The sequence below is a fragment of the Helicoverpa zea genome, chromosome 26 (assembly GCF_022581195.2).
Source record: "Helicoverpa zea isolate HzStark_Cry1AcR chromosome 26, ilHelZeax1.1, whole genome shotgun sequence".
Classification (NCBI taxonomy): domain Eukaryota; kingdom Metazoa; phylum Arthropoda; class Insecta; order Lepidoptera; family Noctuidae; genus Helicoverpa; species Helicoverpa zea.
The window spans coordinates 7,296,131-7,318,246 of NC_061477.1; the positions used below are offsets into that span (position 1 = coordinate 7,296,131).

At 38.1% G+C, this 22,116-nt stretch overlaps 2 protein-coding genes across 2 annotated transcripts; both read right to left on the reverse strand.

Annotated features, from left to right (window-relative positions):
* Positions 1-5,369: 5,369 nt before the first annotated feature.
* On the reverse strand, positions 5,370-10,438 carry LOC124643168 (ecdysone oxidase-like). Its single transcript, XM_047182043.1, has 4 exons — positions 10,346-10,438; positions 8,325-8,444; positions 7,311-7,444; positions 5,370-6,952 (listed from the first exon to the last, which is right to left on the reverse strand). The coding sequence occupies exons 2-4, from the start codon at positions 8,434-8,436 to the stop codon at positions 5,444-5,446; spliced, it is 1,755 nt and encodes a 584-aa protein (XP_047037999.1). The 5' UTR covers positions 8,437-8,444; positions 10,346-10,438; the 3' UTR covers positions 5,370-5,443.
* Positions 10,439-14,335: 3,897 nt separating this feature from the next.
* On the reverse strand, positions 14,336-17,522 carry LOC124643167 (ecdysone oxidase-like). Its single transcript, XM_047182042.1, has 3 exons — positions 17,429-17,522; positions 16,520-16,653; positions 14,336-16,111 (listed from the first exon to the last, which is right to left on the reverse strand). The coding sequence occupies exons 1-3, from the start codon at positions 17,517-17,519 to the stop codon at positions 14,603-14,605; spliced, it is 1,734 nt and encodes a 577-aa protein (XP_047037998.1). The 5' UTR covers positions 17,520-17,522; the 3' UTR covers positions 14,336-14,602.
* Positions 17,523-22,116: the final 4,594 nt, after the last annotated feature.

Genomic DNA, 22,116 nt, shown 5'->3' on the forward strand with positions numbered 1-22,116 from the left:
TATTCAAATGTTTGTAGGTTTTTTTTAAATATATAATTGTGTATGCCTCCACCATTTATAAATCGATTTGGACATATTTTTTTAAGATGACGTGGTTTTTACCGATTTCGAAAAAAAGTATTTTTTTTTTCTTTGTTCCCCGATTACTTTCTTTTATTTTCTTTGTAAGAGAAGGAGTACCTACTTACCTGCAGGGTGGTGTAAGTTTTATTTGATCGAGATCTTCAGAAGTTTTTAAGCTAGTATTTTTAATAATGTGATCGCCAAAAAACTATTCAACTGTAATTTGGATTTGAAAAAATATTTCATCCGTATCCGAAGATGAAATAATATTGCAAATCGGTTCAATGGTTCTTAAGATTAGCGCGTTTAAATGTCGTGTAACTACATCAGACGCAAGGCAGACATTCATTTATTTACTTACATATTTTTTAATTCTCTATTAAGGCACTGTAAAAATGCTTGAAAGATAATAAAAATGATATTTTTTCCTTTTCCTAGAATAAAGTACTTTTTTAAAAAGACCTAGAGACAGTTAATTCAGTTTAATTAAAAGCAACCCTTTGCTTGTTTTCTCTTAATAAAAGCATGAAGAGATTTAATTTTATGAGTGTTTATTTGCTTGGTACTTCGTGAAATACAGAGTTTTCTTACTGCCTCCTGGTTGTGAACGCGACTGTTCAAAGTGAGGTCTTCGGTTTGATTCCGGAGTCGGGACGATTTTTTATAATACAAGTCATCATCATCATCTTCCGAGCCTTTTTCCCAACTATGTTGGGGTCGGCTTCCAGTCTAACCGGATGTAGCTGGGTACCAGGGCTTTACAAGGAGTGACTGCCTGTCTGACCCCCTCAACCCAGTTTCCCGGGCAATTTTTATAATACAAGACATCTGCATCATTTAGGTACCTGTCTAGATACCGAATTCTAGATATATTATATTAAAATAAAATACTAACTTCTGCCAGTGGTTTCACCCGCTTCCTGATAAAATAAAAAGTAGCCTATATGGCTATATGCTATGTTTCGAAGTTTGTGTAATACTTTATAATAATAATGTAATAATGTGAATTTTCAAAATTATATACATACATATATAATTGTGCATTTACATACACATACTTATATCGTACGACTAACTTCCTTTTCCTCAGTCGGTTAAACAAATGAAACAAAAAAATCTAATTTATTTCTTAAGCAACTAAAGTTTCCTTTACCAATCGAGGTCATTGAACCCAGCACCCCATAGTTCAAGTGTGTCAAATTCTCAATAGGTTCACAGTTCGATGCCTGGCTGTGGACTTATTGTTCTTAGGGAAAGTGACAAAGCATAGAGTTTTTTGTCACAGTCTACTGATTTGAAACTTGTCTTTGGTTATGTAATTAATGTGCTTCCGTTTAAAAATATCTACTTATATAGTACTAGCTTCTGCCAGCGGTTTCACCCGCATCCCGTGGGAACCTCTGCTCGAACCCGGATAAAAAGTAGCCTATAGCCTTCCTCGTTAAATGGGCTATCTAACACCGAAAGAATTGTTCAAATTGGACCAGTAGTTCCTGAGATTAGCGCGTTCAAACAAACAAACAAACAAACTCTTCAGCTTTATAATATTCGTATAGATAAGTTTTTATTGTGTTACTTACCTACTTAACTGTTTTTGCGGTTTCTCTCGCGTCTTAAAGGTGCCTCATCATCATAATCTAAAATTAAACTTATATCTTAAGGGTGAAAAGTGTCTGTTTGATTGAACGTCCTAACCTCTGGAACTACTGATTAGATTTGGAAAATTCTCTGGTCAGTGCTACCCTATATGCAATTTTCTTTTACTTTATTGTAAACAAGGGCGGATCCAGCTTCGGCGAGAGGGATCGGAGTCGTGATCAAGTCCCAAAACAATATTGATTAAGATAAATGCACACTTACTAAAATTATTATAGTTAAAGTTGCCGCCATACGGTTTTATATACCTATTGGATTCTTAATATTCTTATGAACTCAATCGCCTCCTCGCTATATTATACTGAGGACTTCGCTGTATGCTTCTTATAATATAAAAAGAATACACAGCAGAAATACAAAAAGCGCGAAATTTTATTTTCAAGTCTAGTAATAAAGTCAAGAAAAGTGATTCTATGTAGAAAATGGCCCGAGCAGAGCGAGCGCATTTTCTTGTATGTATACCTATAAACGGCAACCGAATACAAAAAAGCGCGAGCGAAGCGAGCGCGAAAATTTTTATTCAAGTCGAGGAATTACCCCGCCAAACCTCGAAAATCGCTTTTTACAAAATCATTACAATTGTTCGTTCTAAAGAAGTGAGCCGGGATTTCACAAAGTCTTTTGGAAGAAATGCAAAAATGGTCTTCAAACATGAAATCATAGGAGAGAACATAATAGAGTACATAAGAGAGCACTTAACAGAGTTCATAAGAGATTACACAAGAGTAGTACATAAGAGAGTACATAAGAGAGTACATAAGAGTAGTACATAAGAGAGTACATAAGAGAGTACATAAGAGAGTACATAGGAGGAGAGTACATGGGGGACCCAAAGGCTGGCTTTTGTTTCACACAGAGTTTGCGCATTGCCATCTAACATTGCCCCACGTAACAACGAGGTCTTAGCAACAAGAAACACTCTTATATACTCCTCTTATGAACTCTCTTATTTACTCTTCTTGTGTTCTCATCTTATGTACTCTTTTATATACCCTCTTATGAACTCGCTTATGTACTCTCTTACGAACTCCTCTTATGTACTCTCTTATGTACTCCCCTTATGTACTCTCTTATGTACTACTCTTATGTAATCTCTTATGTACTCCCCTTATGTACTCTCTTATGTACTCCCCTTATGTACTCTCTTATGTACTCCCCTTATGTACTCTCTTATGTACTACTCTTATGTAATCTCTTATGTACTCTCTTATGTACTTCCCTTATGTACTACTCTTATGTAATCGCTTATGTACTCCCCTTATGTACTCTCTTATGTACTCCCCTTATGTACTCTCTTATGTACTCCCCTTATGTACTCTCTTATGTACTACTCTTATGTAATCTCTTATGAACTCTCTTTAGTGCTCTCTTATGAACTCTCTTATGTACTCTCTTATGTACTACTCTTATGTACTCTCTTATGTACTTCCCTTATGTACTACTCTTATGTACTCCCCTTATGTACTACTCTTATGTACTCTCTTATGTACTTCCCTTATGTACTACTCTTATGTACTCTCTTATGTACTCCCCTTATGTACTACTCTTATGTACTCTCTTATGTACTTCCCTTATGTACTACTCTTATGTAATCGCTTATGTACTCTCTTATGTGCTCCTCTTATCTAATCTCTTATGTACTTCCCTTATGTACTACTCTTATGTACTCTCTTATGTACTCCCCTTATGTACTACTCTTATGTACTCTCTTATGTACTTCCCTTATGTACTACTCTTATGTAATCGCTTATGTACTCTCTTATGTGCTCCTCTTATCTAATCTCTTATGTACTCTCTTATGTACTCCCCTTATGTACTCTCTTATGTACTCTCTTATGAACTACTCTTATGTAATCGCTTATGTACTACTCTTATGTACTCTCTTATGTACTCTCTTATGTGCTCCTCTTATCTACTCTCTTATGTACTCTCTTATGTACTCTCTTACGAACTACTCTTATGTACCGGGAAGTGTCAACCAGGGCGCTGGGAAATATCCCTGGCAAGAAGGCGGGCGCTCGGACCCCACGGCCCAAGAGTTTCAACCCCAAACGGCTCAAACATGTAGAGTTGCCTATAAAGGACAATGGGCATGTTGTACGGCATTTGGTACCCGCTCCAACAGTAACGTATGATAATATATTAGAAAAGTATTTACGTGAAGAATAATAGTTAACCGGTATCAGACCGGTTGAAATCTTTAATTGGAATGAAGATTTTCTTTAGAGAAAATGATTTTCAACTATCGAGTCAACTGTTAGGCGACTGATTAATCAGCAGTGTGCGTTTGATGCAACATCTCAAAAAACGAAAAAGACTTGAATATTTTCCAACTGCATCCATATTTTCGAATCCGGCTCCGCTTGCACGGTATTCCGAACGGATCCGGCTGTAGGTAATAATGACGGTCCGGACGATATGGGTCGCATTCCACTAGTCCGGCACCGTCCGGTCCTGTCCGGCATTCTGTAGATTTTTAAAACTATGTTGAATCCTCTCGATACTAGGAGCTACGAAATTTAGAATGAAGATTTTATTTAACATTGTTTTCAAAACTCAAAATATGTATAGTAGGTAGATAAAATTTTATAATATAATAGTTTCTTATAGAACACCCCACACTGACCCCAACTGATCACTGACGGACTGAAAGCCGACCCCAAAATAGTTAGAAAAAGGCTCGGAGGATGATGAGTTTCTTATAGAACAAAGTTCTCCTCAATGTCTGTTGGACTGTTCACGATATTCTCAAGAACTGCTGACCGGATTCTCACCCTCTTTTCACCAATAGGCATAAGGACTCCATGGAAAGGGTTTATCTATATTAATTTATTAAAAATACTTTTTTTCGTTTCATTGTTCGTTTAGACTCCAACGCAGCCGAACCTTTGCAAAATTCTTTCACGGTTGGAAAGTTATATTATAACCGGATGACATAAAATATATTTTATCCAAGAACGGGAAGTATTTTCCACGGGAACGGGTGATACCACGGGAAACAGATACTTCAGCAGGTACACCAAAAGCCGAGAAGGGTCATTAGTTCCATAATACTTTAAACACAGCTGTCAATTTATAAACTCGTGTATGTATAAACAAATAACTTAATATCGTAACTAAATAATGTTATTAGCTAAGGGGTATTATTTCAAATGTTTTTCGTTTACTTAAAGCTATCAAAACATTTAAGTAAGTAAGTTTAAGTTTTCATAAGCAAGTCTATTTTTGATACTTGTGAATTTCCATGACGTAACACACCATGATACGTGTTGTATTGTATGATGGAAGAAATGAATGATGTTAAATAATATCTAAGTTTATGGGAAAATTGAAAATTCCCAGCTCGGAGATAGGCAGCAGCATCTCCGAAGCTAAAAATATCTCAGACTGCGCTCACCGACACGCATACCTGTCAGTGAGTATGGCCAAATCTCCCCAGCACATGAGAAGGCCTCTTTCTAGCAGTGGTCAATTCGCCCGCTGTGATGATGACGACAAATGATATGATAAGAATACAGAATCATATGATGATATGTCAAATGAATAATAAGACAGAAGAATATCGGAGGACATGGAATTGGGATATGGACAAAAGTGATGACGTTTTAGATAACGGGACTGGGACATGAGAAAAAAAAATTACACCATCATAAACATGAAATATTTATTCATATTGATAACAGGGTTTAGTCGGACAATAGCAAGGTCAATATTTAAAGAAACATTAGTTAGCATTTGCACTTTTAATCATATCAGCAGCTTTCTCAGCTAACATAATAACAGCCGCATTAGGTGCACCTCGAGGTATCTTCGGCATGGCACTAGCATCTACTACTCTCAGACCTTCGACTCCTTTGACCTTCAACTGGCCATCTAAAACTTCTCCCATAGGACAAGTACCAACTGTATGATAAGGACTGCCAGCATGATTTAAAATATAGCACTCCCAAAATTCATCAGTACCTTTCTTTTTGTCTGCACAAACATCAAGGTTTAACCCAGCTAGTTCAGCACCGATCTTCTTAAAATACTTCGTATTACTAACGCTAGTGAAATCTTTTATTATTTTCACCATTGTTTTTAAGTCTTCTTTATTTGTAAAGTATCCTGTTTCTATTAAAGGGGCTTTAGATTGATCGGTACTTGCCAAACGAACTGTTCCTCTAGATTTAGGTTGCAAGAGAGCAGCAACTGTATATAATGAATCTCTATTTGTAACTTCTGTCTGCCATTGGTCACAAATTCCATCTCGAAGGTCAAATACTTGTGCGCAAGCGATGGTCAAAAATGGAGTATTCTGGCCCAACAACAAATTATACGTTTGATAATCTGGATCCGTCTGAGTCTTGTTTAAAGCTACTGAACCTACCAACACAGGGAAAGGTACCTTAGTAGGGTCTAATTCAACATCTGCCAGGTTTGGTAAAAAGGCTATATGAGATTCTAACTTGTAAACCAGCGTGACAGCCACTTGGTCTATTAAATTGTTGCCGACTGGTAAATCTTTTATCACTTTTATGTTGAACTGCTCTAAATGTTCTTTGGGACCTATTCCTGAAAGCTGAAGGATTTGAGGAGTATTGTAAACTCCTGCGCTTACAATAATCTCTTTGTTCGCTCTGAAAACATAAGTTTTGCCATTATACACAGCTTCAATTGCCACAGCCTTATTGTCCTCAAAAATAATTCTAGTTACTCTGGTGTTCTTCGAAATAAATAAGTTTGAATTAGTTTTAACATTTTTCAAGTAAGAATAAGCCGGTGTCTGTCTTTTTTTATCAGCTATCATGAACAGTGGTTGTGTATAACCCAAAGTATTTTCAGCGTTTAAATCCAAAACACTTGGGTTGCCGACTTCAGCAAAAGATTTTAATAAATTAGCAACCTGAGTATCTTCTGGTTGCCTTGAGATTCCCATAGGCCCACTAGTGCCATGATATTTACCATACTTTTTAAGTATTGGGTCATCGACCAGTCTTTCACTCTTTATAAAGTACTGGAGGATATTGTCATATTTCCAAGAGCTGTCTTTGGATATTTCGGCCCAGGTGTCAAAGTCTGATGGTACTCCTCTTGTATGCAGAAGATGGTTGAGAGTGTCACTGCCTCCAAGCATCTTCCCGGCTTGTAATGTGGTGTAGTAGTTCTGACCTTTGGCTGCATATGTATCTTTTGTTGATCTGTAGTTGTAGTCAAACTTAGATCCTGGTAGTAACGAAAATAGCCCAGGGACCTGAAAACAATAACATTTTAAATTATCATAATGAAAAATTTTAAATTACCTTACTTATGGTGACCTAATTTGAATGTTTGTGTTTGTATTCAAAAGCTGTTTTCCGTGGAAACCACCACATCGTAGAAAATTGTTTTCCGTACCTGAATAAAATATGAAGCTCATGTTAGCAGGGATATAATGCACTTTAGATAAAGTGACTATATTTTCTGCAGCAACAGCTCTAAAATTACAAATTAAGTTCTTATCAAATAAAAACACATTTTACTGATATTGCTACCAACATTTACTAATTCAAAACTTGACCAGAAAAGAGAACACCGGTCTACTAAGTAAAAGTCAAACAAACTGTACATACCAAAGCTATTATAGGTGGATCGTCTCCAGCTTCTGCCATGAACACAGTATTCTTCCCACTTTCTGCCAGTCTACTGGAGACCACACAACCGGCTGATCCTCCTCCTACGACTATGTAATCATATGCAGTATTGTCTGAAACAAAGAATAATAACGGATATATCTTACTTACTGTCATATTTTCTATACAAACATTTGAAAATATCAATTAAGTAGAAAAGCTGAAACCACAACCATGTGGGATACGTACGAAAAAGAGAGAGTATATAATCAAGGGATATTATAACGTTCAGGTAAATTATCTATTCTTTGAATTTCATTATTTATAGTCAACAATATTATAAGATTCAGCAACAAGCAAACGCCCATCCATTTAGTGTACAAAGTATCATTCATTACATAGCTATTTTTAGCCCGAAATAAGCCACTATCACAGAAGCCTGAGCAAAGGCTATTGTCCCAATAACTTAGAAGGCTCATCATCCTCCGAGCCTTTTTCCCAATCATGTTGGGGTCGGCTTCCAGTCTAACCGGATTCAGCTGAGTACCAGTGCTTTACAAGAAGCGACTGCCTATCTGACCTCCTCAACCCAGTTACCCGGGCAACCCGATACCCCTTGGTTAGACTGGTGTCAGACTTACTGGCTTCTGACTACCCGTAACGACTGCCAAGGATGTTCAATGACAGCCGGGACCTACAGTTTAACGTGCTATCCGAAACACAGCCAATGGTGTCTAAGATATACTTAGAAAGTACATACAAACTTAGAAAAGTTGCATTGGTACTTGCCTGACCTGGGATCGAACCCGCGCCCTCATACTTGAGAGATTGGTCCTTTACCCACTAGGCCACCACGACTTACTTAGAAGGCTATGGTTACTAAATTCCTTTTACGAAATTGGCTACTATGGACTTCACGATAGTACAAACAAACACTGCTGTTCAGAGGAGCAAAGTTAACTGAAGTACTTATTTATATTTAGATAGCATTAAAAGTAAATGCATTGTACTCACTTGTAAGTTCAGCCTGTTTCGGCCACAGTAACCCCTCAGGTTCCAGCATACTCAGGAAGGTGACAGGCACCTGTACTGCAGATATCAGCGCTGTAGATGTGCTGGATCCCATCTTGAAGGCTGAAGACAAACATAACACATAGATCAAGACCTTTCTTCGAAGGGTTAGCTGATAGAGGTCATCATCATCATCGTCATCTTCCTGTCCTTATCAAAATTTTAATAGGGGTCGGCGCAGCATGTCGTCTCCTTCCATACTCTTCTATCTGCCGTCATCTTAACCATATTGACTTTCACACAATCCATCATCACAATCCATCATCACAATCCATCCATCCTTTCTTTGGTCGTCCTCTTCCCCTATATTCGTCCACGTTCATGCTCAAAACCTTCCTAATTGAGGTTACCCGTGAAAATCATCAACATCTTTAGCTGATTATATTTTTGATGTTCTATGACAAGCTTTTTCGCCCATTTTCTGGCACTTGGATGAAAACTAACTTCTTTAGATGCCACAAAGTAAATGGTTTTATGTATAATCTTAATCGGTTCTGTTGGTTCCGTAAACGAATTACAAAGTCACTTTTGTATTAAAAATACCTACTGGCTTATGAGTTTCAGCTGAATCCGGTTAGACTGGAAGCCGACCCGAACATAGTTTGGGAAAAGGCTCAGAGGATGACTAGCTTATGGGTTTCACGATTGAAAATATATCTTTTTTTTAAATACCACAATTGTTCACAGTATTGACTGTTGAAGTTCTACAACATATTTTTTTACCCTTTTCTGACAATTGTAGAATTAACTGAATATTTGTGTTACTGTCTTTTAAGGTATTTTTGTTGAACTGACACAATCATTTTTGAAATTCAATTACTATCCTTAATTAATACAATCGTACTTTTAGTCTATTGACGGCTTATCTTTTATGTACATAGTTAGTGTTATCTAGAACGGTTTCTCAAAGTTTTGGTGACGTGTACAAGAAAGTACTGAAATAAAGGTAATGTGAACTATAAGATATTTAAAAAATAATCCTACTAATATTATAAACGCGAAAGTTTGTATGTATGGATGTATGGATGTTTGTTACTCTTTCACGCAAAAACTACTGAATGGATTTTAATGAAACTTTACAATAATATAGCTTATACATCAGAATAACACATAGGCTACAATTTGTAAACATATTGTTCGAAATACTAAACCTGCGCGGCACCAGCTAGTATGAAATAAAAACTTCTTATTGAATTTCAGGAATTTTACTTGGAAAAAAAAGTACTTAAAATTTAAGTAAATGATGTTCATTTGCTTTTTAAAATATTGCAAAAGAAAAGAAAATAAAATAGTCCTTTACTTTGAGAAATTTTGGAATTGAAGGGAACTGGTGGTAATTTTATACTTCAAGGTTTTTATTTAAATAGTAATCATTTAAACGATGTTAATTAATGAATATAGGTTTATTCATTCAATTAATATTTGCACGCGTACAATAAAATGGTGTTAATTCACAAGATAAAATAGAATTTAAATAATAAAATGAGTTCCTATGAGTTAGGTAGTTAGGCATGAGTACATTTTTAAAATAAAATGTGTTGAATATCTTTTTACGTAAATCATTGGCGGTTTTATAAAAGGCTTAATTGAACTAAACATATGTATACATAGACTTTAATATTTTATATTTATCTGGGTGAGGGGAAGTTATTTCCACGAGGCCCGGCTAAAACCATTGGCAGAAGCTAGTATTTTTACAAAAGTAAGGTTCTAGTAAGGGTAGAAAAATATTAACTGTAAGAATAATTTTAATATTTGGTTTCTGTCTCTGGGACCCTAAACACCGGCACCTTAGACCCTGTGCCCGATATCGGTGGCCATCTATTTTATATATTTTTTAATGTTTTTTTTTTTAATATTGAAAAATGTAAAAAATATGTTGAGTAATCAATAAATGAACTACAAAAAATGTAATATTAAATCAATTTCAGAACTTACTTTGAAAAATAAACAATAATAGCTACCTTTTCACCCGACTGCGTCAAAAAGAAGGATTTAGCAAAATATTAGTATTAATAGTTACACGTGTAAACTACCAAATAATTATGATGATTGATAATTTGTATACTGTGTACTTATATTTATATATTTTGTACGTTTGTTCAAGGAAGTATATAACTTATATGTCTGTCTGTATTCAAATTAAGATACAACACTTGTATAAATATATAAGTAGGAGCTGGTTGAAGAGCTCATTTTCAAAGTTAGTTTTCTTGCTAGATTATTTAAGTTTCTTTATAAAATCTAAATAAATGTATTAAATAAAAACAGGTTAATATAATATAAGTTCCACAGTTACACTAAGTATATAGAAACTGAAAAACTTGGAATCGAACCCACACTCACACTTGAGAGGTTGGTGCTTTACTCAATCCTTCTGTGTGTGAGAGGAGGCCTTTGCCCAGCAGTGGGATGATCATCCTCCGAGCCTTTTTCCCAATCATGTTGGGGTCGGCTTCCAGTCTAACCGGATTTAGCTGAGTACCAGTGCTTTACAAGAAGCGACTGCCTATCTGACCTCCTCAACCCAGTTACCCGGGCAACCCGATACCCCTTGGTTAGACTGGTGATAGAATGGATGATAGAAGATTGAATAAACGTAAATATCGACGTTTCGTTTATGTAATTCAAATACTTTTTCGTGAAAATATTTTAACCACTAGCTCTTAAACTACAACTATTTATGACAATGATGAAATGACACTCGTTGGAATGTTACATAAAATAAATGTTAATTGATATTTTTGCTGGTTTTGTACATATGTTTCTTCATACTTAGGTCGACCACCTTGAATCAGGTTGTTAGAAATAAACTGAATTTGTTTGGTACACCAAAGAAAGCAGTGTAATTCAAAGCTGTCTAATTCTATGGGTTCATAATAACCCCTCTAGATTTTTGGGTTTCCCGAAATAGTATTGTGGGTTTTCAGAAAAGGAAATTGGCAGTGTTACACCCTAAGGCTTCGGCACGTAAAGCTGGCTCCAGGCTCCAATTGTTAGCCCGAAGCCTGTCAGGGCTATGGGATTATTCGAAACAGTTACCGCGGCCCTGGTACATAAAGGGCCATTTAACAAAAAACATGGTGGGTTTTAGTCAGTAAGAGTCTGACACTCACGCTGCGCCCACAGCAGGAGGGGTCATTTGATAATTTCACACAAGAAAAGTCTCCAATTGTTATCAAGTACCGATTTGAGAAAGCAGACACTAGAGTCTGTTGGTGATTAAACCATTAATGCAGAAGTAGCAGGCACGTCATATTCCTACCACTTCTATTTCACCACCACCCTAAGGTAGACTAGCAGAGACTGGTGGGACTATCCTCCCCACTCAGAGACATTTAATGATTACGTAAGTCCCTCCTTAGTGACGGAATGTCATACAAATCCTTTACTAAGGAATGGCTTAATCATCCTCAGAGCCTTTTCAAAGGAATGGCTTAAGTAATCATTAAATGTCTCTGAGTGGGGACGTATGAGAATAAAGTAAATAAGGAGAGATTAGGCGAAGGAAATAATTTGTAGTTAATTATGTGCAGGTAAGTCTGAAATCACCATCCCGCATTGAGCAAGCGTGGTGATTAATGCTCAATCCTTCTCCGTGTGAGAGGAGGCCGCAGCCCAGCAGTGGGACGATAAAAAGGCTGTAACATAACATTTATGCAGTAAGGGGAATAAGATGGAGGTAATTATTATTATCAAAATAATGGAAAACAATAAAATTCTTAGAAAAGCTTCAGCGATCCCTTTTCAAAAACAGAGATGTGCCCTTTTACCGTTTTCAAGCCATTAAAAACACGCGGGTTACTAATTACAATACAAATAATCGCCAATACATTATGTAATTAATTTGCCATTTTCTTTTTGATATAGGTGGTTAATTATAGCGATGCAAACATAATAAGCTGAAGTATTTGTTACAATATTTTATTTGTACCCTAACTAAAGGCTCCGAAACTCCTGAACTAATTGGAAAAAAAATCTTTCACAGTTTGAAAGCTATACTCTTTTCGAGTAACATAGGCTATATTTTAACCGGGTGCGCGAAGTGGTTCCCACCAGAAGCAGTATATGATTAGCCAGCATACCGTTGGAGGAGGTTAATCATAATACAGGCACTAAAAATAATTTATTTAGTTATTTACAATAACGAAAGACGACAGGTAAGAAAGAATTTAAAAAGGTAGTGCTTATTTCTAAAGAAATCTCCTTTATAATGAGTATTTTCGTTTAACTCGTGGTTGCCTAGTGGGTAAAGAACCTCTCAAGTATGAGGGTGTGGGTTCGATTCCAGGTCAGGCAAGTACCAATGCAACTTTTCTAAATTTTTACATACTTTCTAAGTATATCTTGGACACCAATAGCTGATAAAAAGGTGAAGGAAAACATCTTGAGGAAACCTGGACTATGAAGCCTGAAATCACCAACCCGCATTGAGCAAGCGTGGTGATTGACGCTCAATCCTTCTCCGTGTGAGAGGAGGCCGCAGCCCAGCAGTCGGACGATAAAAAGGCTGTAACCGTAAGTTCAGTATTTTCGAACAAACTGAAATAGCGACCTAAAAAGTAAAATAAAATGTATCTCCTCTATTTTATTAGTAGCTCCACAGGAACCGGATGCAATCCACCAAAATCGCTGGAAATTGAAATTTCCAGAATTCTCTTTGACATCGACCGGATGTTACGTAGTTGGAAATAAAATGGCGCTACATTATTTAATTGTATTTATCGGTTTTTTAATAATGTTTGTAAAGGTACTTTTTTATAGAACACTTTTTATTTACTTTTCTAATGAAAAGGTAAAAATAATTTTGCATGTTGCAGTTTGCGGGTTGTAGAAAATATAAACTAATTCAAGTGATTTATTTCATGTAGGCCTTTACAAGCACATGAACGTCAAAACTTGAGAAAGGCTACGTTTTTTCGGAATCGGTAAGTAACTTGAAAAACTCGTGCTTTGAATAGCTATATTTTTCAGTTGCTTTTTTCGTTAATTGGCAATTTACAATAACATAATAATAATATCTAATTTTCCTTAATAATGATCACCTTTAATTTCCTTGTCGGTAAAGATGTTCTTTATGAAACCTTTCATCGGTGAGTTTTTATTACAATATCATACAAATTATTAAGCCTGATTGAAATCGTTTAGCAAGCTGCCACGCTTATGCACTCTCTTAGTTTTACTAAAGTACTATGTATTTGGGAAAAGAAAAATTTTGTCAGGCTCTTTATAGCCCGGTCAAAATAGACATAAAAGTAGTGGTCAAATAACAAAAATTCCCACAAAGCTGATTTTTGGTGGAAAGCTAGATTTGATCATTATAAATAAAATACTAAAAGTCCCCATCGATCCCATGTGTGCGTCAAAAGTTATTCGAGGTCAAATGTCAAAATTTCTGGTTTTTTGTGTTTTTTTTTCGAAAACGGTAAGTTTTATCAAAAAAGAACATCAGACCAAAATTGTAAATTATAAAATTTTCTACAAAAATGGCATTATCAGTTTTCTCCTAAATGTTACCATTCCTGAGATGTCGCGATTCAAAGAGTCACACTACACATGATATGCACATATAAGCAACGAATATACAAGGGCTTTGAGTATCAGACTCTTACTGAATAAAAACTGTCGTTTTCCGTTGTAAGCCTTTTATGTACCAGGGCGTGGTAACTCTTTCGAACAATCCCGCAGCCCCGACAGGCCTTGGCCCTGCTGAGCCCCGCTGGGGCTGCTGACATGTACCGTTTTCGAAAAAAAGTCAAAAAACCTAAAATTTTGACATTTAACCTCGAATAACTTTTGACGCACACATGGGATCGATGGGGACTTTTAGTATTGTATTTATTATGATCAAATCTAGCTCTCCACCAAAAATCAGCTTTCTGGGATTTTTTGTTATTTCAAATGTCTATTTTGACCGGGCTATTATTTTATTTAAAAGTAACAACAGTAGTATGTATTTTTAAATAATCTTGTTTTTATTTAGTTTACAAAATTAATTCGATTACAATTCGATCGTACAATTAGGGTCAATGTATTTCTTGATTCAGTAATACGTATATCAATTTTGGGAGAAAACGATATTCCCAAATAATAATATTAACCACATTGGTATTAATTTATAACAAACAGCCGTTTTTCTAAATCGAACCATTACTTTATTGGTAAAAGTCAGCAGTCCTTTGTGTATGCTTGTAATTAGTACGTCTCCTTATCGTTGCAAACTAAGCACTACTTTTAATTAGATCAGCAGCTTTCTCTGCTAACACGATCACTGCAGCATTTGTAGCACCATGCAAGACTTTAGGAAAAGTACTGGCGTCCACTACCCTCAGATTATCAATCCCTTTGACCTTCAACTGTCCATCAACCACGGTGCCCATAGGACAAGTACCCATGTACAGGAAAGGTGAAATACCCCTGTGTAAAGCATAGCATGACCAAAATTCCCTAGTACCATATTCCTTGTCGGCACATTCATCAAAATCAACGCCAACTACAGCTGCGTCTTTACCTACAAAAGTAGGGGTTTCTCCAATTTTGACAAAGTCCATTAAATTGTTCACCATGTTATCCAAATCCTCATCGTTTTTGTAAATACCAGTTTCGATTACAGGATCCGCTGATGTATCTGTCGTATTCAAACGAACTGTTCCCGTTGATGTCGTGTCCAAATTCACTATAACACTGTACAAGGCATCTCTCCTAACAGTTTCTTTCTGCCAGTTCAAGCAAATTTCGGTGTTAAACCCATATACCGTAGTACATACTAGAGTCAAAAATGGCGTGTCATGTCCGAAAAACAAATTGTAACTCTGATGATTCGGGATGTTTGAGCTCTTATTCAGAGCTATATTTGCCATCATAAGAGGCACCGGTATTTGTGTGGGAGTTAATGCTCCTGCCAAGTCAGATGGCGCAGGAAATATAAACGTATGTTTGTCAGTCTTGTGAACAACAACGGTACCAGCAGGAACCAACAAATTGTCGCCAACAGGAAGATCAGCTACTACAGGTATGTTTACCGCTTCTAAATGTTCTTTTGGTCCTATGCCAGACAGCTGTAGTATCTTTGGTGAATTGAACACACCAGCTGATAATATTATCTCCTTTCTTGCTTTCAGAATGTAACTAACATCTTTATGTACCGCTTCAACTGCTACAGCTGCGTTATCTTCAATGACAATCTTGTTGACTACAGTTTCTCGGGACACGTACAAGTTTGAGTAGTTTCTTACGCGGTTTAAGTATGAATACGCAGGTGATTGCCTCAAACCTTTAGCTATAGTCAACAAGGGTTGTGCGACACCCACATAGACATCACCATTTAAGTCCACTACAGGCGGAGTACCAGCTTCATTGAAAGCTGTCAGATAATCAGCTACTTTATCATCATGAAGTTGTCTAGTAATGCCAAGAGGACCTGAAGTTCCATGGTATGTGGGGTATGCGTTTAGAACTTCTTCATCGTCAACTGTTTCACTTTTAATGAAGTATGGGAGGATGTTGTCATAAGTCCAACCTTCTTCGCCGGTGACTTCGGCCCAGTAGTTGTAGTCACTTGGAACTCCCCTTGCGTACAGAAGGTGGTTGAGGATACTGCTGCCTCCGAGTCCTTTGCCTGATGTAAGTCTGGTGTAGTTACCCTGGCCGCTCGCTGCGTAATCGTCAAAAACGGAAGTGTAATCGTAGTCGATACTTGTTTTTGGTAGTAAGAAGAATAGTCCTGATAACTGGAAAAAAAAAACAAATCTATTGTTAATAACAATTGTTTATTTCTTCATAGAAGTTTTCAGATTCATTCTGGGAATGTGCATCGTGAGTTAGTGAATGTAGATGGATGGAGAGGAAGAGGAAGACCGAAGAAAAGATGGATGGATTGCCTGAAAGATGACATGAATAGGAAGGGAGTGAGTGTCAATATGACGAGTGACAGGGAAAAATGGAAGAGGATGACATATTGCGGCAACCCCAAATAAAATTGGGAACAGGGCAGGAGGAAGAAGAAGAAGTATCGTATCGTTAGTGAACAAACATAGTAATCGTATTTAAAATAAAGAAGATTTATGAAAGACTGCGGATAGAAATGAGGTATGATTAAATACATCGTAGGAATCAATATAAAATGGTTTAACACTTACGTATGACAACAGTGGTGGGTCTTCACCCCTCTCTACCAGCAGTACGGTACTGTTCTCAAGTTCTGCCAGTCTACTGGCGAGAACACAACCGGCCGTGCCTCCTCCCACGATGATATAGTCAAACGTTGTGACATCTAGAACAGACAAACAAACATTTTGTTATAGAATAGAATAGAATAGAATATTCTTTATTGTACACTAATAACAAACATAGAAGGACATAACAAAACAAGTAGTAGACGAGTACAATAGGCGGTCTTATCACTAAAAGCGATCTCTTCCAGACAACCTTTGGATGGAGTCGATCTGTAAAGAAGTAGATTACGGGTAGTATAGCGTAAAAATTATAATGCCAGGAAATATTACAGTTCACTAGAATTTGCAGACAAAGGTGCACTATCTATTTCTTCACTCTCATAGCCCAATGGGATGGCTATGGATGCTAGCATAACTGATAAAATACATAAACTTTACATATATATAGTTATAAAAACTTTACATATACATAGTATAACATATAAACCACAGCCAACAAGCGTACTCTTCATACAAATATCGACCGAACCGGGAATCGAACCCAGGACGTCAGTTCGGTAGTCCGGCCATTGCACCGTCGAGGTCGTCACAAGTGGTATAACGGAGACAATTATCGGTATAAAAAATTGATAGTTTAAAAAACTAAAAAACACGCTTTCAACACGCACGATTTTTTTTTTGGATTATGACATTTCTTAGCTAGTCATGTATTGTCATCAGAACTCAGAGCGTGTGCAAAATTTCATCCTAATCGAAGACCGGGAAGCGGGTCAAATTAAGATTCCAAGATTTTCTTACATACATAGTTACAAGTTCAGCTGATATAAGCGTGTAAAAAAGCATATTTTTTCTTATAGGTCCTATGGAACTTACCATTTAAATTTGCTTTATCAGGGAACATGGACTCGTTTAACCCTAGTGCCGTTAATATCAGGGCAATAGCTGACGAAGTTAAGGCAGCCATCTTGCTACTAAAACAAGCAAAAATAACAAAACTTAACAACATATTTTATTGTTATTTTTACCTTAGAATTTAACGGCTGTCATGTAACATCCTTGGCACTGGTTACGGGTAGTCAGAAGCCAGTAAGTCTGACCAAGTCAAATCAAGGGGTAACTGGGTCGAAGAGGTCAGATAGGAAGTCGCTCCTTGTAAAACACCGGTACTCAGCTACATACGGCAGCCTGGAAGCCGAGTTGGGAAAAAGGCTCGGAATAAAATGTTAAAATACAGCAATAGCAGCCAGCAAAATTTGCAGGACTTCTCAAGGCCAAAACCAGCCGGGGCTGCGGGATTGTTCGCGCGAGTTACCGCGGCCCTGGTATACAAAGAACTCCAGAAGGATCATGATGCGTTTTAGTCAGTAAGAGTTTGACACTCCCTCATAGTGCAGCCCGATGACTTCCAATCTCAAAAAAAACTTAAGGCCCGGCTGTCATTTGCATATCTCTGACAGTGGATTCAAGTAGCCAAAAAGTTAAACTATCAGATAAAAAGAAGTGGGTGATAGTAGATGTTCAGATACACACAAGACAAGGACAAGCTGTAGGATATTAATTAGACACATCAGTGTTTCAGTCAAATTAAGAGAGCGCTTACACTACAAAGATTTAGTTGGCCGATAGTTGATTTTTGTTCATAAATCAGTATGAAGATGAATGGAAGTAAACGCGTAACAACGATTAGGTATTAGTTCGGTATCAGACCGACTAAAAACTTTGATTGATTTCACGATTTAAAAAAAAACCTACCAAGGGCCAACTGAATAGTCAATATGTTTAGAAAACGGCAATGAATAAAAGTGACACTCACCTCAGGTGCCAATTATAATAAAAAAATACTTTTGGTCAGATAATACACCTAATTCGATGTATTATTTCGCAATTAAACTAAACCGCAAAATATTTCACTTTATATACCTACTGAGAAATAAGTATATTAAACAACAGTTAAATACAAAAAAAAAACATGAATATTAATTTGAATTGAAAATGAATGCGAAGGTGACTACATTTTTACGAAAAAACGGTCAAGAGCGAGTTGGGGATTTACGAAATAATTCCAAGGGTCTTATTGTTTTCACCATATATTCTTCTTTAAATAATGTTTTTTTATTTATTACATCTGATACGTAATTAGTTAAACCAACTTCTATAGGTAAGTTCGCAGTTAACTGACAACCTGGATTAATTAATTTCTTAGGGAGCCGATTTCCAATAAATGACATACCTTAAAGCATAGGAAGTAGTTCTTACGGGACGTGGGTGAAACCGCGGATGGAAGCCAGTTAGGTGATAATTTAAAATAGTTTTATTCATATAATTGTTTATCTAAAACGAATTACTACGCATTTTAATTTGTACTGAGAAACTTCAGAGATAAGGTTAATTTATAGCTAACTATTCGTTACCGGCGTTTCCATCCATGACCCGAGGGAACTTCTTCCCTCACCTGGATAAAAAGTAGCCTACATCCATTGTCAGGCTCAAGAATATCTATAGCATTTTAAAGCAATATAATATTACAAGTGCGAAAATAGATAACTCCTATCTGTGTCTATCGCACATTCACGCAAAAATTACTGAACCGATTAAAATAAATGTTTATTTACAAATAGCTTAAATGCTAAGAAAGAACATAGGCTACTTTTTAACCGGTTGCGAGAAGTGGTTCCCGCGAAAAACGGCTGGTACTCAATATATCCTCTTATATTCTGAAAGAAATAAACATTTATTTTTAAGTTAAATATCGTCAAAAATACTAAATACTACATACCCATCCCTAAAAGAAGATATAAGTAGGTAGTAATTATGACTGTCGTAATATTTTTTACAACTGTCCCAATATTGAAAAATGTATCTTAACATTACATTATTCTCAGTATTTTACTGGTCTGCTAAATGTTCTGAATCATCTGCCTAGCCATTTCTCAAATATGCAGATAATTATATGGAGTCAATGTATTACGTAGGACTACTGCTTATCTGACCTCCTCAACCCAGTTAGTTACATGGGCAACCCGATACCCCTTGGTAAGACTGTATGTATCTAACTGTCTGGCTTCTGACTACCCGTAACGACTACCAAAGATGTCCAAATGTCGGGCACGCCACCATCGTGGCGGTAAGTCCCCTCTTTGAGGAGTGGCTCGGGAGGAGTCACGGCGCCCTCACGTACCGCATGACGCAGGTCCTCACCGGACACGGTTGTTTCGGGAGGTACCTGCACCGCATCGGTCGTGAGGAGGCGCCCGGGTGTCACCATTGTGCGGACAGCCCCGAGGACACGGTGGACCACACAGTCCAGGTGTGCCCCGCATGGGAAGGGCACCGCCGGGTCCTCGTCGAGGCTTTGGGCGGCGGCGACCTCTCGCGTCCGGCCCTGGTTCAGGCCATGGTCCGGGGCGAGAGGGAATGGGATGCCGTCGCCTCCTTCTGCGAAGCGGTCATGCTCGAGAAGGAGGAGGCGGAACGCCAAAGAGTTCGCACCTCTCATCCCGGCCGCCGCGCTGGACCAGGTAGACACCATGGGCGCCGGGCGTCGCGAGATGACTCCCGGCCACCGTAGGCGTGGGTCTGTGGGCGGTGAGTTCGGGTGGCTCATCGTCCCTCTGTCTACTTAGACGACAGACCCGTGTCGTCGGCGCGCGTTGTTCCACGCGCTCCTCAAAGAGATGTCAGCAACCCCAGCGGGGCCCAGCAGGGCCAAGGCCTGCCGGGGCTGCGGGTTGTTCGAAAGAGATACCGCGGCCCTGGTACATAAAAGGCCTATGACGGAACACGATGGTTTTTAGTCAGTAAGAGTCTGACACTCCCTCACCGCTGCTAACCCACAGCGGGAGGGGTCATTTGATGATTTTTGACGTCGGAAAAAAAAAAAAGATGTCCAAATGTCCGCTGGGACTCACCCATTTAACCTGAATTTCAAAATATGCGTTGCTAAACCTTATGATGAACCATGGAGTTTCTTGCCCGTTCTTCTGTATAGAAAGCTACTTTTAGAATGGGCAACCAGTATCAAACGTATCTATATTTTTGACGTTCACAAGTGTTTGTAAATGAAATAAAATTATTTGACTTTGACTTTCATAGATCAACCCCTGATGCTGTTACACGAGCTCTGAACAAAATGCTATTTATCAAGGAAGACTTGTCAATAGAAATAGAAAATATCTTAGATAGTAAATAACTAGTTTAGCACCATTGCTACACTCGTTGGTTTCATTCGGCATTCTTCGGACAACTTCGGCGCTTCTCGGCGTCCGAAGATATTGCATTCCACAGCGAATCGACTGAATTTGTAACTTTACAGTACCTATTGTTGTAGGTACAGAGTGTAAGGTATATGTATGTTCCTTGTATTGTAGAAGTGCTGGTCATTTATCTATAGATATATATACATATTTATATATATAAAAAAAAGTCTTGTTAGTTACACATTTTATAATTCAAGAATGGCTGAACCGTTCAAGCCAATAATTAGAGGGGAGAAAGCTTAGACCTGGGAGACGGATACAGTATTTGTCACCATCCGGAACGCGGGTGAAACCGCGGTTCGCAAAAACTATTTAACCGCTCATAATGAAACTTTGAACACAAATTCTTGTTGGTACTAGAATGAACATCGGATACTTTTTATCAGTACACCACGCGGGCGAAGAAGCGGGCGGAAGCTAATACTTAAAATATAAAAAGAAAAGATTTTATTGATTGCTTGTTTCACTCCGGAACTACTGAGCCGATTTTAATTATTATTTCACTGTTAGGAAGCTACGTTATCAGCGCTAAACATGGGCTAGTTTTATCCAGGTATGGGAAGACGTGTCTCCGAGACGTGGGTGAAACCGCGAGGAACAGCTAGTTTTTTGTAAAGGCTTAGCTCATTCCTTCTTTGTATGAAAGGAGGCCGCAGCCCAGCAGTGGGACGATAGAAAGGCTGATAATGATGAAGTCTTTTTTTTTAACGACGTCAAAAATCATCAAATGACCGCTCCCGCTGTGGGTTAGCAGCGGCGAGGGAGTGTCAGACTCTTACTGACTAAAAACCGTCGTGTTCCGTCGTAGGCCTTTTATGTACCAGGGCCGCGGTAACTCTTTCAGGCCTCTGCCTCGAATTTTGCGGGCAGCGGGGCGGCAGCGGCGGCGGCGCGGGAGCGGGGCGGGCAACGGATACCTGTTCTCAAAACTAGCGGGCAGATCGCGCGGCACTATAGCAGTGTAGTGTTGTGTTCTGTTGTGTTTGCTGTTCCATATGGGTGTCCTCTCAAAGATGGCCGAAATAATTAGCTCTTGCACGTCCGAACACATTTTGATACGTCACAAAAAAAATGTATAACACTATGCCTACAATGCAGATGCCCAACGCGGGCGGTCACCGCTTGACTGGAGCGCACCGCTCGTTGCCCGCCGCCGCGCCGCTGTATTCGAGGGCCGGTCCATATGAATATACGCGTAAGATCCTGCCGCTCCCGCGCCGCCGCCGCTGCCGCCCCGCTCCCCGCAAAATTCGAGGCAGAGGCCTCAAACCATCGCGCAGCCCCGATAGGATGACGTCTTAAACA

Excerpts from the sequence above, each read along its gene's own strand:
- LOC124643168 (XM_047182043.1), bottom strand. The coding sequence starts at position 8,436 with ATGGGATCCAGCACATCTACAGCGCTGATATCTGCAGTACAGGTGCCT. Across the intron at positions 7,445-8,324 it reads GAAACAGGCTGAACTTACAA|ACAATACTGCATATGATTAC; the intron begins GTGAGTACAATG and ends TCTTTGTTTCAG. Across the intron at positions 6,953-7,310 it reads ATCCACCTATAATAGCTTTG|GTCCCTGGGCTATTTTCGTT; the intron begins GTATGTACAGTT and ends TATTGTTTTCAG.
- LOC124643167 (XM_047182042.1), bottom strand. The coding sequence starts at position 17,519 with ATGGCTGCCTTAACTTCGTCAGCTATTGCCCTGATATTAACGGCACTA. Across the intron at positions 16,654-17,428 it reads TGATAAAGCAAATTTAAATG|ATGTCACAACGTTTGACTAT; the intron begins GTAAGTTCCATA and ends TGTCTGTTCTAG. Across the intron at positions 16,112-16,519 it reads ACCCACCACTGTTGTCATAC|TTATCAGGACTATTCTTCTT; the intron begins GTAAGTGTTAAA and ends TTTTTTTTCCAG.